Genomic DNA, 17,956 nt, shown 5'->3' with positions numbered 1-17,956 from the left:
TAATGGGATTACTCGGTCTTGTTCTTTCACTGATGCAATTAAAATATGGAGGCAATTCGCACGCACTCCCGCACAAAAGCGGACTTAATTGAACGCCTCTTCTAAAAGAGCAATTAGCGCGCAATAAATTATGAGACTTCATAATAAACTCTCTCACTGACGTGATTTGTGTGGTTAATTTGGCAGGAGGCCAACTTGCTGCAGGAGAAGAAGTTGTAAAGGGGGAGAGAAAAAAGTTTAATTTGAGAAAATTTAACTGCTGGTTTCATCCGCGCACGGTGGAGAGGAGGGAGGGAGAGGCACCGGGTATGAGGTTTTATTTGCCAGCTCTGTGGAGGATGAGAGAGAGAGAGAGAGAGAGAGAGAGGGGGGGGGGGGGGGGGGGGGGGGGGGGGGGGGGCTTTTTGTGTAGGGGGTTGCAGAACTGTACCCCTCCTCTCTCTCCTCCTCCCTCCTCTCTCCTCCTCCTGCTCCCCCGGCAGCTCTCCGCTCAGACCATTGTTGTTGTGACTGCGGTGCGCGGAGCGGCGGAGTGCAGTTGGACGGCTGGAGTGCGAAGAACGCAGTCGCTCCGCTCCTCTACTCGACTCTCCGCGGTTCAACCTGAACGGACCGAGGAGACTGAGCTCCAGAGCTGAGATCTCACCAGGATACAAACCCGCCAGCGGAGAGGAAAAGCTTGAAAAGCACTGCGTAAAGACGCACGTACAGAGTTATCCAACACGCTGTGACCAAGACTCTGAACTACAGGGCACGTTTTTACTACCCATCTCTTGGATCATCTTAAAACCCCTGACAGAGAGAACGAGCCTGTTTTACAGCCACTTCTTCCCCTCTGCTTGGTTTACCTTCTCTCCATGGATTTAGCGCTTTGAGCCGCAGTGGACTTTGCCCCGCGGATCACGGCTCCTTCCCCCCGTCACAGGAAAACCCGGCAGCTGTCGTTCATGTTTGCAAGGGGGCTGCATTTGATGGATTTATAAGCGGCATTGATTTCAGTGGGATACGGAAACAAAAAATAAACTGAAACCTCCACAGCGTTCACCCCGGGAGGGCAGCGTCATTGGAGAGGATCCAAATGAGGATTTCAATATTGACCAGGATTGACCGGGACAAGGAGTGATTCCCCCCCTTTAGTGCCAGCCTTCAGAGCCGGAGGAGAGGTGGGTGAAAACAGACTGAGACAGCTGGAGATTCTTCAAGAGTTTCATTCATTTTCAGCCGAGGACTCAGTGTTAGATTACAGCAGCAGCCTCAAATCTCACCGTGCCACACTGTATTTATTTCACACTGCTTTCTGTAAATGACATTCATAAAAACTTATTCTATTTAAATACAAGTCCAGTGAGATTTCCTCTTTTACAATGCGAATGTGCGGATTTTACTCACATTTTAAAGACACATATAAAAGTTTAACAGGGGAAAAAAAAGTGTTTAACTCGATTTGTTTTTCCGACGCCAAGAGTCAAACAAGCCACTTAGTAGACATTGAACCTTCCACACTCTTTTTGTCAGAAAAACAGACTGTGCGCCACTGCAAGCGGAGTTTGAACTGAGTCGTAATACTGAGCCCTTTGAAATCACTGCGATATCTCAGCATAAACATTGAAAAACAGACTCATGTGATTGCATGCATTAGTTCGGGATGAACAGGGAGTATAAGGTCTTTCAAAAGCAATACTTTTTAATGTGGTGAACGTTTTGGACTGACAGTGGCGCACACGTGTGCGAACATAACAACGTGTGTAAATTCGCATTCTGAGTTAATAGGAACCGTTCTCACCTGGCCCTGGCAGCTCGTGCAGGCTCCCTGGGTGCTGCATGTGTTGGTTTTGACGAATATTGCACAGAGGCTGATTTATTGAGTGCGGATTGTGTGACAGAAATGCGCCATGACGCCCTTCCCTCTGAAAAAGTGGAATACAGTAGAAGTGTTTTGGCTCCAGCTGAACACAGCGGAGTGCAGCAGCCAGGCAGCGCGCCAGAGGAATTAGCAGCAGCAGGAGAAAAAAGTTTTCCAGCCCTTAATTGAGAAAGAATACGTTTCATTCAGCGGGCTGGTTCTTTAAACGGCGCGCGCACGTGTGTGTGTGTGTGTGTGTGTGTGTGTGTGTGTGTGTGTGTGTGTGTGTGTGTGTGTGTGTGTGTGTGTGTGTGTGTGTGTGTGTGTGTGTGTGTGTGTGTGTAAACGCACCGGGGTCTGGCGCCTCTGCCCAGTTGGCGCAACTTTCACTAGAAAAAAAAGGCAGGGTATTATTCTTCTCGTCTGTCAAATGTTTATAGTTTGTCGTCAGACACGTTTTAATGAGACATGTTATGTGAAATGAACAAATATGCCTTTAAGTTATTTTTTCTGCTTGAAACCAACGCAGGAAGCATTTGGTGAAATTGAACTTTGCTTATTAACTTTGTTCCTCTTTATATTAATTTACGACTGAATTATAGTGTAGTCCTTTATACAAATATATCACAAACCTGATCATTGAATCAATTAATGAATCATCACACATTAAAATTACAATACTTGGGAAAACATGCCAATTTGTATAGCTTTTTTTTATAGAATCAAGAGATTTGCATACTTTTGTTTGTGTTCTGTCATAACAAGTTATGTATTTATTATAGTTGGGACTTAAAGAACCATATTTCTCAGATGACTTGATTTATTTTAAGTTTTGAAGGTTATTTACTTAAAAAAACAAACTAATGTGGTTCAGCAGGTAAGATTTTAGCGTGAAAGTGGTGTAAAAATGTGTTTCCCCTCTTTTGAATACACATGAGGAGATCAGTGTCTTTTTTTTTTCCTTCTGGGGTCTCATTGTACTGTTTTGCTGATGTTTGTTATCGATGGCCCTAACCTAAAGTCTCAGCTGTCAGTCGAACCTCTCCGCTGCTCCTTCAGACTCTGTAGCTTCCTGGCAAGTTTCAAGTGTTTTCCTAGTAAGGGCCCATTATCCCGGGACAGACTGAGCGCCATCCACTGACAAACAACAGGCAGCAACAGCCCCGCTCCTCATTCACGGCACAGGAGAGCCTGGACAATATAAAGCAGACAAGCGGGACAGTTTGCAGGACATCTGGTTAAGGATACAGCTGCTCGCAGTCAAAACAGGCTCTGTCTTTAAGTCTTGGACTCAACAATTGTTTGTGTTTTTGCCATCTGGTTACAAAGCGAACAGAAAAGTTTGTGTCTTTAGCTGCTCTCACCCAGCGCGCTCTCCTTACAAGAATCGAGTTTCTGATCAACAGATAACCGTCTGCCGTGTGCTTGTTTTCCTCACTGCAGGATTCAGGATTGAGAGACTTTGTGGATTTCTGAAGTGGCCGATGCCAGGGACCGGAGTGTGAGGCCCACTCCATCCTCCCTTTGAACCACAAGAGACACGTCACGGCGAGAAGATGGTGAGGGGCTGCATGTTCTGCCTTCTCCTGCTCTGTTTGATGGACAGAGTCACGGCCCGGCCCACCGATATCAGATCAAAAGGTGAGATGGATCCTGCTTCATTCTGTTTTGTGTACCTTTGTAGGGGGGGGGGGGGGGGGGGGGGGGGTCCTGCATATAAGTTAGATAAGCATGTATGACTGTGGGATTGCTGGTTTGTAAACAGAAAGCTCTGCTGAGGCTTTTCTTCCTCAGTGGTCAACGTGTCTGCACCTGGAACTCGAAGGGAGTCTTGTACTCTTGTGTCGAGTTACATTACCTCCAAGTCTGCATCTGCAAGTGTTTCGATCGCTCCACTTTCTCTTCTTGGAAAGATTAATTTTCTTGGCAGCCACGAGCCCAGAGGAAGTGAAGGTGACAGGAAAAATGAGATGAGAGGCTGCGGCGGAGGCTTGGAGCGAGTGCAGGAGTCGGAAGCTCTGAGTGTTTTTGCTGCCGTAAACTGCGCTACCTGATCCGTCCGAGGCCCTGAGGCTCGGAAGTGTAAATCTGCCTGGCTGCGTGCCAGCTGTAGAGGATGGGGAGGGGGTGGCAGGGGCCGCCGGTGCAATGCACCCTCCACTGTTGGTTTAAAGTTCCTTTTTAAATCATTCTTCTGACTTACAGCATAATCAGTCCAACTGTGATTAAAACATCAAGACGTTATCCTGGTATTTCTTTCCCGAGGCTGCAGATTTAAGAACTTTTTCTGCTTCTTTTTTTATTAGAATATGTGCAGATTGATCAAAGATAAAGTGGATTGTTGTGGATTGTTGCCCCCCTATCCCAGCAGCTTCAGGCACAGAAGCTGTGTCTTTTCCCGTCTTCTGTGGCCCCGCTTTGTGCTGCGGGGCCATCAAGGCCAGCTGGGGCTTGTTGTTCAGATGACAGTGTGAAGGAGGGGGGTCCAAAAGAAGCCTCTTCAGTTTATTTACAAGACGAGCGAGTCAATAGTCAGACTGCGCCTGGAAACAGAAGAGATGTTTGGCCTGTGTCTGCGCACAGAGATGTGTCGAGATTTATCTGATCTGCTTGTAACACATAAGAAGTGCAGTTTAATAAATAAAGTTATAACACGAGTCCAGCTGAACAGAGCCGAGGAGGTTTGATCAAACTACATCAGGAGCCATAGATCAAAGACTGAGGCTTTTTTTTGTTTGCTTGTGTGAAAGAAAAGTACTTGTTAAATCTTAAAAAAACACATTGTCTATCCTATTTAAAGGGATTTGATGTTTTTTCTGCCATGTCGTTGATGTAATGATGCTTTCAAGAGCAAATACATCAATAGGAATTGATAACTTCTGCTTATTTATCCTATTTAAATGAAAAAAAAAAAAAAAGCTCAGTAAAATTCTTGACTATACCTTTTGTCCATGAACTCCTGCAGTGTTTTTTTTTTTTTTTTCGTTTTTCATCCAGTAAAATGGTTCTGTAGCAGCAGGTTTTGCAGCAGTGTCTGTATGCAGAAGAAAGCTTGATACTTGTTTTGGGCTTTGCTAACATGTATGTGCTGTGCACCCCCAAACCTCCACGGTTATGTAATTGTACCTGGCCGGCCGTGTAACTGTAAACCGCCCTCTTTTTACGAGCTCCAGTAGTTCTGTTTGGTGGGGAAACAATCAGAAACAGGTCTGGATGATGATGAGACGCTCTGAGCCGACCTGACAGAAGGTGTACATGTTGGACTGCTGCTGGAAATGCCCTCGTCGGGGGCGTGAGGCCTCTCCCATTGTCCCGTCTGATTTCCACAGAGCGCTCTGATGCCAGCCCCACCGCCCGGCCGGCTGACTGGCTGGCTCGCACCAGCCGAGCGGCTTGTTTTGTGTTGTGTTGTGTTTTGTTTGCCCCCTCGCCCCTGGGTGACAATTCACACTCCGCCGCGAGTTCATCTCCGGGGCATGGCCCTCGTCTCTGCAAGTTCATTAGCGTGTTTGCAGCGGTCCTGGTTTGATTCAGATAAAGTGTGTGGGTCTCAGACTCAACAAATTTACGAACATATCGCCTTTAATCGGTTTTCTTTGACCAGCCACCGCCTCTAGCCTGCCAGGTTGTAGCTGTGCATTTGCTCCTGAAAGCATTACGTGTACTCTAGGTGACTCGAAATAAAAGGCAGCACTTCCCTCCCGACAAGGGAACAGATTGCCTTTTCACGAAGCGCTCACAGGAAGCAATCAGACAGAAAATTGCTCTGGAAAATTGCTCGTTCTGAGTGACTGAGCAGCGAGCAAGAGGTCTCCGGCCAGCGCGCACATATGCTCCAACAAGTGAGCGGGCGAGCACGTAAACAGACGAGTGACCCACTGAATGGATGGCACTGTGGCGGATGGTGACACCATGGTGGACGGGTTATCGGGGCACTCTATCGCCGGACCCTGGTAGCATTAAATGTCAGTGGTTGTTTAGGAACATGGTGTGCCTCTGTTGCCGAACCTTTCAGGGGTAAAATGAAACCAACAGGATGTGTTTTGACATTTATTAGTCTTGTTCACTCAGGTGCAATAACACACTGATGGTTAACAAAATCCATAGTCCAATGAAAGAGCCTCATTGTGACCATTGCAGTAATCTTTTCTAGGATGTTTATGATCAGCAAAATCTTTTTTTCTGTTGATATTCATGGCTCTTGTTTCTGTTTTGTCCTCCAGACCTTCGGGTTTCCAGGCCACTGATCGTTCCGGGATACCCGGAGAACACCACAGGCCTGCTGGGCGGTCAGGTGAAGCTGGTGTGTAAAATCCACAGGCCGGCGTCTACCAAAGTGCAGTGGCTGAAGACAGAAGCCAGCGGCTCGGGACGCGGCCAGGGAGGATCGCCTCGCCTCAGGGCTCTGACGGTGAGACAATATCTGAACATACAAAAACCCCACTATTTTCAGTTGCATTAAGGCATTTTATAATTATCTATCTTCTGTGCAGCCTCAGCAGAGCAATGGGTCCAAGTTTAACTATCTCAGCCTGTCCAACGTCACTCTGGATGACGCTGGCGAGTACATCTGCATGGCTGAGAGCGTCCACAGAGGACAGACGGTGCAGGCCATGCAATCGGCGTGGCTCGAGGTCCTGCCTGGTGAGAAATACCTGCACTTATCCAGCCGTTTATGATTACAGTCATGTCTCACTTACACATAACATTTGAAACCCTGAGCCAAATAACACATTTGGCTCACGACATTTGTTGAGTTAAGTGTTTATAACTGTAAAAATCCATCTTCTGCAGGTACAATAATTCCCAAAACGGAGGACTTGACTGCTCCTGAAATTCCACCAGGTAACTTTAGAGGCATGTACCTTATGATGCTTGGTTACAAAACATATACATTTTTTAAATTATTATCTGGGTGAACATAAAAGAGCAGATCCAGCTGCTAAAACTGGTTTAAATTGAGTCAAACACTAAAGCTAGTAGTGGAGTGGCAGTGATCCTTCCACCTTCCTGTGGTCACTTAGATCTCCAGTGAACCTTTTCCACCCCTCAGATTTAGTCTTCATCCTCTGTCACATTGCAACGTGTTCATTAGCTTCAGTCTCTCTTCCTCCTTGTTCCTTTTCTTTTCTTTTCTTTTTTTTTTTTTGGAGGGGGCGAGTGAGTGAGTGAGGGAGTTTGCAGTGTTAGCTCGATCGCTCTCAGTTCCACAATATCCACGGACGAACAAAAAGATGAAGAGGAGAAAGGAGGGAGGGGGTGACCGAGTGGAGGAGGGTCGGGTCGGTCAGGCCCTCCGGTCTCCATGGTGATGGCATTGTGTTGGTGTGTCTGTAAGAGATGGAAGATAATGGGGTTGTGGAGTTGAAGGTCACCGTTGAGGGAATGACTGGTAGGAGTAGCCGTCTGGTCTGCTCTGCGAGGTAATAAAAAAAAAAAAGAAAAGAAGAAAAAACCACAGCAGACATAAAAAAAGGAAATAAAGTTGGACAACAAAAAGCTCTGGTGTGCTCACTTTGTGTCTGCTCTCACCAGATGTTCTGGAGGACCTGAGTGAAGACACCACAGAGCATCTTCTGCTAGAGCCCGGAAACATCTTGAAGCTCCGCTGTGACATGAACACGCGACCCGGCATGGCGGTGAACTGGTACAAAGAGGGCGTCCGGATTCTGCCCTCGCCTCGCATCCAGATGAGGGGGGCCATCATGGAGATCACTGACGTGACGTATGAAGATTCGGGTGTTTACGTTTGTGTTCTCCGGGGATCCAAAGAGCCTGTAAGGAACTTCACGATCACAGTTGCAGGTAATGAACTGACTCAAATGTCGAAGCTTGAAATGTTGTCAGGAGAGGTGGAAGTCCTTAAAAGAAACTCTACTTTCACATTTTTGTAATTTTGTGAAGTAAGCTTTAATGAATACTAATGCATGCGTTCTATACATAATAAAATCAGTCTGAAAATGTACATTCGATCCATAATGGGCCTATTTGGAGCTTTAAAATTCTTAATACCAAATAGATTTGTCAATACATTTCTGTAAGATTGCCACAATTCCATTGACGCATCCTTTAAACTACTTCGTAATACAGTTCTACTTTATATTAAACAAATATTTAGGAAAAAGAAGACAACCCTTACTAACTTGAATCAAATGCTGAAAAACTCAAAAACAATGATTAACAAGGATTGTCATTTCTCCAAGTAAAAATTTGCTATATGTATTTTTGAGCTCAATAAATTTGGTTTGAAAGAGTGAAGAGGACAATCAGTCTAATGAACTTCATACTTTTAACTTCGCTTAAAAGCTTTTCTGACTCCACGTGTTGCGTTCACAGACTCGTTGGGGTCGGGCGATGATGACGAGGACAACGACCTGGAGGATTCGTCGGCTGAGATGGAAAACGACCAAGTTTATTTCTCTCGAGGTTTGTGGGGTTTTCGGTTTAGGGTTGCACACCTGATTGGCCGCTGACACTTAAAACAAGCAGGACCAGGATTTGATGCCACTGCTTTGGGTCTGAACATCCTGGCTGTTCCTTGTCGGTCCAGGTCCTTACTGGACCCACACCCAGCGCATGGAGAAGAAGCTGTACGCCGTTCCCGCTGGCAACACGGTGAAGTTTCGCTGTCCGGCCATGGGAAGCCCCATGCCGAACATCCGCTGGCTGAAAAACGGACGGGAATTCAGAGGAGAGCATCGAATCGGAGGCATAAAGGTGAGGCTGGTTCCGATTTGTGGGTAACTCAATAATTTGCAGGTGAGTAATATTCCTTTGTGTTTCTTCCTCTAGCTGCGACACCAGCACTGGAGCCTGGTGATGGAGAGCGTCGTGCCTTCAGACAGAGGAAACTACACCTGTGTGGTGGAGAACAAATATGGCTCCATCTCTCACAGCTACGTTCTTGATGTCCTTGGTAAGTCAAATTGAATCATTTTAACATTATCAAATGAGTAATTTTACAAAGTAAGATAATGCATGTCATGTAGATGTGGCTCCAGACAGTATTCATGCAGTGGCCACAACAACTTTTATCAAAAAAAGCATCGTGGCTTCAGATGAGAGCGTCGGGTCTGGGAGAGAGGGGGGGAGCGAGGGGGCGAACAGGAGGTGACAGGGGCGCCTGGCATCGGATGTGGACGGTCGGGCGTCCGCTCCAGTTTTCTACCTGACTTGTGACGAGAGATCGAGAAGGGTTCGGGTCTGTTTGTTCATTTGTTCGCTGTCCGTCCGCCGTGGGGTCAGGATCCGTCCCTGCTGACGCGGGGGAAAGGACTAACGAGACGGCTAACGAGATCAGAGCGCGAGAGTGAAAACAGATCAAACGGAGCAGAGGCACAGAGGCACAGAGGCACGCTAATGGAGCACACTTTCATCTGCAAATGACATTTTCTGGTCTTTTGCCAAAGCAGAGACGCAGTTAAGGTGACAGTGGCAATTGCTAGGCCATTTTAAGATTTTTGTTGTTTTGACCGCAGATAAATTGCTTATAATCTGAAATCTTTTGTCGCAATGATCTTCTCTTGTGTTTAGTAACATTTATAAAATCCCACAAAAACGTAAAGCCCATGGGCCAAGAGGTGCCAATCCAGCCCAATAAAGGATCGAGCAAATTGTAAATATTGCAAAGAAACCATAAACGTTCTTTTTTTTTTTTTTTTTTACAAATTTCTTAAAACTCGGCGACAAAAAAAATCATTTGGGTTATGTGACCTGAACTAAAATGTTTTTGAGCTCAAGCTGAAGTCTCGGGTTATTTCCTGTCTCGACAGAGCGTTCCCCTCACAGGCCCATCCTGCAGGCCGGCCTCCCAGCCAACACCACAACTGTGGTGGGCAGCGACGTGCAGTTCCACTGTAAGGTCTACAGCGATGCCCAGCCTCACATTCAGTGGCTCAAACACATTGAAAGGAATGGAAGTCGCTACGGCCCCGACGGGACTCCTTACGTCCAGGTCCTCAAGGTTGGTAACAAGCGCTCATCAAGACACAGCCTGTTTTGAATCTGTTCACTTCTCATATTGCCTTCCCATATGGTGATTTGATTCGTGCAGACCGGCAGTTTAAACATGTCAGAGGTGGAGGTGCTGTACTTGTCCAAAGTGACGATGGAGGATGCAGGGGAGTACACCTGCCTGGCTGGAAACTCCATCGGTTTTGCGCACCAGTCGGCATGGCTCACTGTTCTTTCAGGTAAACGACACAGATCAATCAATTCATCTATTTTCTGACCTCAGGTCACATAAAGCGAGACGCACTCTCATTTTCACCAACGATCAATTTAGACTCACTCATTCAATGTATCTTATGAACGAGAGAGGAAATAGGGCAAAACCTAAAAAGGACCCCAAACCTGGAATCTAACCCAAGATGTTCTTCTGTTCTTCTGCTCCTGCAGAGGAGGAAGCAGCAGATGCCATGGACACAATGGAGACCAAATACACGGACATCATCATCTATGCGTCTGGATTCCTGGCCTTCATCATGGCCATCATCATCGTGGTGTTGTGTCGGATGCAGGTTCACCCCCGCCGGGAGCCGTTCGACGCCCTCCCCGTGCAGAAGCTTTCCAAGTTTCCTCTTCGAAGACAGGTACGTCTAAAGTCGCTCAAAGTGTCGAAAACCTTTTTTAAACGCAATAAAATGACACTTTCCGTCTTCCCTCCTTCAGTTCTCGGTGGAGTCCAACTCCTCGGGGAAGTCGAGTGCGTCTCTGATGAGGGTGGCCCGGCTCTCCTCCAGCTGTTCGCCCATGTTGGCCGGAGTCTTGGAGTTTGAGTTGCCCTTTGACCCGGACTGGGAGTTCCCGAGAGAGAAGTGAGTCGGCTGCATTGGAGGGGGATGAAAAGAATCGACTCTCTCATTTAGAACCAGATCTAAATAGGTTTTGATATATGGGGTCTCAATATTGCAGAGAGGGCATTTCTTCACTGAGTTTTGTTTGGCTGCTGCAATCCAGACCTATTTAAACATCACAGCTCTCACATCATGCGGGCCCCGAAAAAGAAACAAGCCCGCAGTCCATTTTTGGCTTCGTCCAACCTATGGTTTAAAAAACCAGAGCTCCAAATTATGGATTTGTACAGTTTTCTTTTGGACATACTTATTTTGACAAACTCCCGCTCCCTTCTCTCTAGCTTAACGTTGGGTAAACCTTTGGGAGAAGGCTGCTTCGGTCAGGTGGTCAGAGCCGACGCTTACGGCGTCAGCAAGGAGTGTCCCGAGCAGGCCTCCACCGTGGCGGTCAAGATGCTCAAAGGTAAGAAATACACGATCAATGCCTCCCTTTATTAGTTTGAATCCGACGTATTTTTTCTAAAACATTTCTCTTTCCAGACGACGCCACGGACAAAGATCTGGCTGACCTCATATCAGAGATGGAGCTGATGAAGGTGATGGACAAACACAAGAACATCATCAACCTGCTGGGAGTCTGCACACAAGACGGTGAGTCGGAAATGATCACAAATGCAGGGAGACTGTTTCTCTTTTCCACTGGGTGTGCTAAACCTTTTATTTTTAACCCCTCCCCCACAGGCCCGCTGTATGTGCTTGTTGAGTACGCCTCCAAAGGCAGCCTGAGGGAGTACCTGCGGGCGCGGCGACCTCCCGGCATGGACTACACCTTCGACGTGACCAAGGTGCCCGAGGAGCAGCTCACCTTCAAAGACCTGCTGTCCTGTGCCTACCAGGTGGCTCGAGGGATGGAGTACCTGGCCTCCAAGAGGGTACGTTCACTTCTAAAGAGCACTCATAAACTTGTAGGGGAACTGGAAGCATCTGAGATTAATTGGAGTGGCTGTGGATCTGATTGGTTCATGTGACAGCAATGTTTAGTTTCATCAGTCGTTTGATTATTGCAAAATTAAGTTTGTGGTTCCAGTTTGAAATTGGGCCGCAAAGACATTTTCATATGTCGAACACTGAAAGTAGAGACAAAAAAACATTGTACAGGGACCCGTTTACACGACAATGATGCTCGGAGTAATTGAAAACTCAACCTTTTGAGAACGGCTTCCAAGATGGAACTTTTCAAAAACAGTCTGTCTCCATGGAAATGGGGAAAAAAATGCAACATTCTGAAAAAGGAGTAGATGGCGAGCACCTTAATGTGTGGATGTTAAGTTAAAGAAGACATCTCTAACATGAGAAGTTGCAGCGACTATGGGTTTCAACTGGGGAAAGTGTGAGTTCCTTCACATAATTCATTGTATTTGGGCACTTGGCCTTCAGATTGATTGGTCTGGACCAGAGTCTGGATGGCAGCACCAGCTGTTCCTCCCCTCTTTCTCTCTCTGTCCTCCTGTCTGTCCTTTTCTCCCAGACCCCACCCCCGTGTCTCTGCTCCTTTCATTTTCCCAGCATGCATCCTGTTTGTGTGTGCTTTCTTATCAACACGTCTCTTTGTCCGCCAGCCGGCGTCTCAGACGGGCATTCCTCCGCGGAGCGCCGCTGCAGCTTCACTCCTGTTTACTCTTCCCCATCCATCTGTCTGTCCCCTCGTCGCAGGGCTTTGTCCTCTTCAGCGCAGCCGTAAATCTGTTAGCAAACAGGCAGCAGAGCCATCGTCTGGGTGTAGGCATCAGGTTTCTGGCTCAACGGCCTCCTAAGAATGCAGAAGACAGAAAGTAACCCTCCATTATGGAGAGACCCGCAGACCGAGAGTGGTTCATTTCGCACGTCCCCACAAATCCCACGTCTATTTCAAATGAAAACCAAAATAAACTTAATGACATCCATTCAATGTGGGCTTTCTTTTTTTCCCTACCTCCCATAGGGTTGTTTTTTTTTTTCTCTCCCCTACAGGATTTCTATATAAAGACATTTTTATTTTTGTGGAGTTCACAAAAATGAGGCAGTCTGTGTTGATTTTAGCCTCACGAGTCTATTCATTTCTGAAACATGAAAAAAAAAAAGCTGCAGTGAATCATTTCTGCCTCCCCTTTCTCTGTGTTTTCATGTGTTCACTCCAAACCGCGGCCTCCAACGGACAGAGACGTGTCGTGTCTCAAGTCTAAATACAAGAGATCGTTTCATTGATACAAAACCTTATGTAATTCAATTTACTTCGCCCTCTTTGTTCGACCAGGACTTTAAACACATACTTTTGCAAAGAGTGAATGTTTTTTTTTTTTACAAAAAGAAGCTCTATATTTGATCTAAAACACTGTACACCCCCCCTGTTTTTTTTCACTTCTTGAATCAGAAACTATTCAAACTTTTGGATGACCCTTCTAATCTGGACGTGCAGCTGCTGGCTCGGGGCCGGACTTCGTTTTTTGTCTTTAATCGGCTGCTCTTCTCGCTCCGCAGTGCATCCACAGAGATCTGGCAGCCAGGAACGTTCTGGTGACGGAGGACAACGTGATGAAGATCGCAGACTTCGGCCTGGCCAGAGGAGTTCACCAGATTGACTACTACAAGAAAACCACCAACGTGAGTTCAGGAATTCACTCATAGTTGACACATTTGCAAGAATCCACATACAGTTGAACTTTTTCACTAAATTGTTGACATTTGTTTGCATCCTTTGACTGAATACTTAAATCTGATCAGTTTTAACTCTGTATGGGGAGAGTAGTCCTATTTACCAGCTATTTTTCTACCATTTCCCCCCCAAACAAACAATGATACATTGATGACAATCATAGAACACTTGAAATAAATAGTTAAGAGTCATACTATGCTGCTTAAATTTCTGACAGAATAACACAGACTTTGATCACGGTCCTCCTAAAAGAAGCAAGACTAGACACATTGAGGGCATGTTTAGGAGCATTTGTTTTGAATAGACTTAAATAGACTTTGGACTTGGAGGACTGCGGTACTGAGTAGAGATCCCCTGAGAAATTGCTTGTATTTAACCGTTTCAAGTAGAAATCAAGAAATATGCTAATTTGGTCAGTTTTCCACAGCTTTTATTTTTAAGCGAATATATATATATATAGAGAGAGAGAGAGAGAGAGAGAGAGAGAGAGAGAGAGAGAGAGAGAGAGAGAGAGAGAGAGAGAGAGAGTAGTTTCTGACATAAATCAAATATACCAGACAATCAAAACTCTGGATTTCTCCCCAACCTTTTGTCGAAATGAAATGTTACATAAGATATACGACTCCTTGAAAGGTTAAAATGGAAACCTGACGATCCTGGCTCATAAACATATCCGTCTCCCAGCCGGTTACCTCCTGCCTGGCTCCTCTCGCAGCTCCTCAAGACAGATGTCTGATGTTTTCCTCTGATTGGCAGCAGTGTTAATGGGACTTAATTAGAAAAAGAGGGGATGAAGACAGAGAAAGGGGGAGGATCATGAGGGAGAAATAGGAGGGCACAGAGAGAGAGAGAAAGCGAGTTTGTTTTGAAAACAGGAAATATGTACACCAGTGTTTGGCTTGTTTTGTTTTTATTTTAACCTGTATGTTTGCTGTGCAGGGACGGCTGCCGGTGAAATGGATGGCACCTGAAGCTCTGTTCGACAGAGTCTACACACACCAGAGCGACGTGTACGTTCAAATCCTCACACGACTTTTTGATTAAAAAAACTGTACACCTCATAACATCCTCCTTATAGTCATCACACACTGCTTTACATGATCACGATTGTTTGCAATGACAGACTTTATTCATCCTTAACTTATTCAGTTTTCCCGAGATGTTAACCTGCAAGTAACAGTAACATGATCCTCATGATCCAGGTGGTCGTTTGGTGTTCTGATGTGGGAGATCTTCACGTTGGGGGGTTCCCCGTACCCTGGTATCCCCGTTGAGGAACTCTTCAAGCTGCTGAAAGAAGGACACCGCATGGACAAACCCTCTAACTGCACGCACGAACTGTAAGCAGGAGCCTCTGGTGTTCATGTCCAGTCTCTATATAGTGTCTTATTTACTGTAAAGGCTGTTTGTTTAAAAGATGCTTCAATCCGGCCAAAACATCAAGCACATTGTGAACAGTTCAAAGAAAACATAGATATTTTTTTTACAAATTTCATACAAGTCGCAGACACAAAACACTGAGACCCGAGCTGAGATGTCAGTATTGCTGCCATGAAAGCTCGCAAACTCGCATTAGTCTCAAAGCCTAATAATCCATAATGCAACAGATATAGGAGAGGTTTTCGGGACATTCCACTGTATTTTGCACCAGACATTATCGATAAAAATGACTTCATGTTGAGATTGTAATCATTTTCGGCCGTAACAGTTTGTTTTTTGTGAAAATATAGACATTTTCATCATGTATACTCTGTGCCACAACAAAGAAAAACATTTGAAGTTTAAATTTAAAGGTTATGATATCACTATTTTACCAGTTTGGCCGACTAAAGATGAAAATGGACTGAATGTGACCCCCCTGGTTCACACCCAGGGTAGATTTTCAGTCCATTACAGAGTTTTAACACAGATAAATACTGACATTGCTCCTGGTATATGTAAGGTTAACTAAGGATTGATAAAAACAAACAACATATAATATGACTGAAATATGAATAGTATGGTTTAAATTCTGAGAAATATTAAAACCACACACAGTTATAGACAGTTTGCAGTCATAAATCAACCCAGCAAACATTTAGACTGTGATAGAATGCAGGAGAAAACCTATGCATCAAAAAGGGAGAACTTGAGAACTCGTCACAGGAATCTTGGACTTCAATTTATTGTTGTTGTTCCTTTAGCTGTTAGTTGGTTGACTATACTACGATACAGACTCTCATCTGAGGGCTAAACGCCTTGATTCCATCAAGTTGTTTTATTAATTACTAAAAGAAATGATATATTTTCCATGTGTTCAGTTGGTTTCTCTCCACATTTATGAAATTACAGATTGTAAATTGTGCAAATTTTATTCACTGTGGATTATAACCTGTGGAAAGCCTTGATAGTTAAAACTTGAGATCTGTCGTGAAGTAACCATTATCATCATTGTGTATCGCTTGTTAACACAGCGTTTGCTTCTTTTCTTTCCAGCTACACAAAGATGCGCGAGTGCTGGCACGCTGTTCCCACCCAGAGGCCGACCTTCGCACAGCTGGTAGAGGAGCTGGACCGAGTGCTGCTCTCCATTTCTGACGAGGTGAAGATTCATATCCTGCTGCCCAGATGTCCTCAGAGCCCAGAGCTGATTGCTCAGCTTACAGACAATAAACAAAGAACTCGAACTGACTGGCTGCAGAAATCCCTCAGATTCCTGGCGTATATTCTGTTTATACCTCAGCAGCTTGTGGCATCAATTTGGTGTTTCTCTATCGCAAATAGACGGAAATGTTCACGTTTAGAAAAAAAGCATGAAGCAAAAATCCTGTGGCAAAATCTGCATGAAGCTCTTATCAACTGTGAATAACTTTATTTACACGATGCCTTTCATATATGATTGCAGCTCATATTGATTCATATGGACAAAAATATAAATGTTTTAAAATCGCGAAAAACGTCAGAAATATTCATCATTTCGTGCTTCTTCTTTGTGAACTGATTTTAGCCTTTCCCACATTTATTTCTGTGGTTAAGTTTTGTTAAAATGCTAAAAAGGCACAAAACTAATTCAGAACCATTTAAATATACATTTTTGTGTACCGACACTTGTGTCCATTTGCTGTAACACACCCTCATCCCCTCCTCCTCTCAGTACTTGGACCTGTCGACGCCCTTCGAGCAGTACTCCCCCTCCTGTGAGGACACGTCCAGCTCCTGCTCCTCCGACAATGACTCCGTTTTCACCCACGATGCCTTGTCCACCGACCCCTGCCTTCTGGGCTACCAGGACGTGAGTTCTCGGATAGACCTGAAGGCCGCGCTGCGATAAGCGACCCAGATTATTACGGGGAAAAAAAGGAAAGAAAAAAAAACACTACGATGGGATCTTTCACACCTGAAGATCCGCTGCTGCATCTTAAAGTTAAACATTGGACCTCCATTATGGCACCAGACAGAGAGCCCTTAGGTGTAGGTAGGCATTCACACACACTCAGATTGATTCACGTATGCACAAGAAGCACCGAGGCCGCCGGCTTCACGACACACCGCGAGAGGAGGGGACGAAAAAGGCCAAGCAGCTCTGTGATTGTACCCATGAAGAGTCCTGACGTTGGAAAACGTCTCCAGCAAACACAGCAGAAGAGACACGAAATGCCTTAAAGTGCTTTTTTATTTGTTCGTTTTAGCCGCTCTCGTGACGGACAGTGATCTCCTCCCACAAACTCAACCCAAAACCAGGACTGAACCCTGGCTCATGAAGACATTTTATCAAAAACAAACAAACAAAAAAAAAAGAAGATTTATTTTGCTATGGTAAGAAAAGAAACGGATTGTTAATTATAAATCTCTCTATATAAGATTATTTTACTTTTGTGTTGCTTATTTAAAAAAGAAAACGGTCTTAAATCTCAGGATCTCTCATGCTAAGAAGTTGCTGTAGCGACAGCAAAGTGCCTGAACCGATGATTTCCTGTGAATATATTAGAATATTGAAATATTGTATGTACATATCAACAGCTGAAAGACGATTGCCTTTTATAAATTATTCTGAATTACGCAAAACAAAACAAAAAATTAAGGTTTTCGGAGTCGAACGAGGAGAAGGAATTGAACCAAGTGCCAAACCTGTCACTGCTTTCACTCTGTAACATTCAGCTCTTTTTCCAAAACACCAACGAGGGTTTGGAGTCGGAGATATCTTGAAAAAAAAGAAATCCAGCCACTAACAGTGATTTTCACTGATTCAGTGCTCAAATGTTTGTGAGACTGAGCCTTTATATGTGACATTGGAATGAAACCCTCCATCCAGAAGTATTGTTGCTCATTGTTGGAAGGAAACCACACGATGTGCTAAAGCCAGCCGGCCTCGGGGTTGTAAAATGTGTTTTTCCTCTCAGAGGCACAAAGGTTACGAGACAGACTCATTTACACATGTGAGCTTCCACGTAAACGTGCTCAGGCCACATTGCGTGGTGGAGCAGCTTTGTCAAGGACGGTGTGTCCATGGTGGGACCGGCTCTTAAAGAGGGGACCCCGGGAGGACCCAAGCCCACTGCCACTGCTGACTGGGAGAGGAAGGCAGTGGGCGAGTGGGGGGCCAGTAAATGTGAAAGCCAGTGTGATTGATTTCAAATAGAGGAGGAG

The 17,956-nt window shown here is 45.2% G+C and overlaps 1 protein-coding gene across 2 annotated transcripts; it reads left to right on the top strand.

Moving 5' to 3' along the window:
• Positions 1-492: 492 nt before the first annotated feature.
• On the top strand, positions 493-16,742 carry fgfr4 (fibroblast growth factor receptor 4). 2 transcript variants are annotated; one of them, XM_080483624.1, is made up of 21 exons: positions 493-1,163; positions 3,287-3,484; positions 6,067-6,254; positions 6,337-6,487; positions 6,638-6,688; positions 7,379-7,648; positions 8,180-8,269; positions 8,394-8,560; positions 8,636-8,759; positions 9,616-9,806; positions 9,897-10,035; positions 10,241-10,434; positions 10,514-10,659; positions 10,980-11,101; positions 11,179-11,289; positions 11,380-11,570; positions 13,156-13,278; positions 14,270-14,340; positions 14,533-14,670; positions 15,806-15,911; positions 16,464-16,742. In XM_080483624.1, exons 2-21 carry the CDS (start codon positions 3,400-3,402, stop codon positions 16,638-16,640), a joined length of 2,835 nt encoding a protein of 944 aa, XP_080339750.1. In that variant the 5' UTR covers positions 493-1,163; positions 3,287-3,399; the 3' UTR covers positions 16,641-16,742. The 2 variants fall into 2 exon arrangements, with proteins under 2 accessions (XP_080339750.1, XP_080339749.1); XM_080483623.1 differs by having other exon boundaries at positions 6,638-6,700.
• The last annotated feature ends 1,214 nt before the right edge of the window (positions 16,743-17,956 follow it).

The sequence above is a fragment of the Lipophrys pholis genome (genome assembly GCF_963383615.2).
Source record: "Lipophrys pholis genome assembly, chromosome: 16".
NCBI classification, from domain to species: domain Eukaryota; kingdom Metazoa; phylum Chordata; class Actinopteri; order Blenniiformes; family Blenniidae; genus Lipophrys; species Lipophrys pholis.
This window is presented reverse-complemented; position numbering and strand designations above follow the sequence as displayed.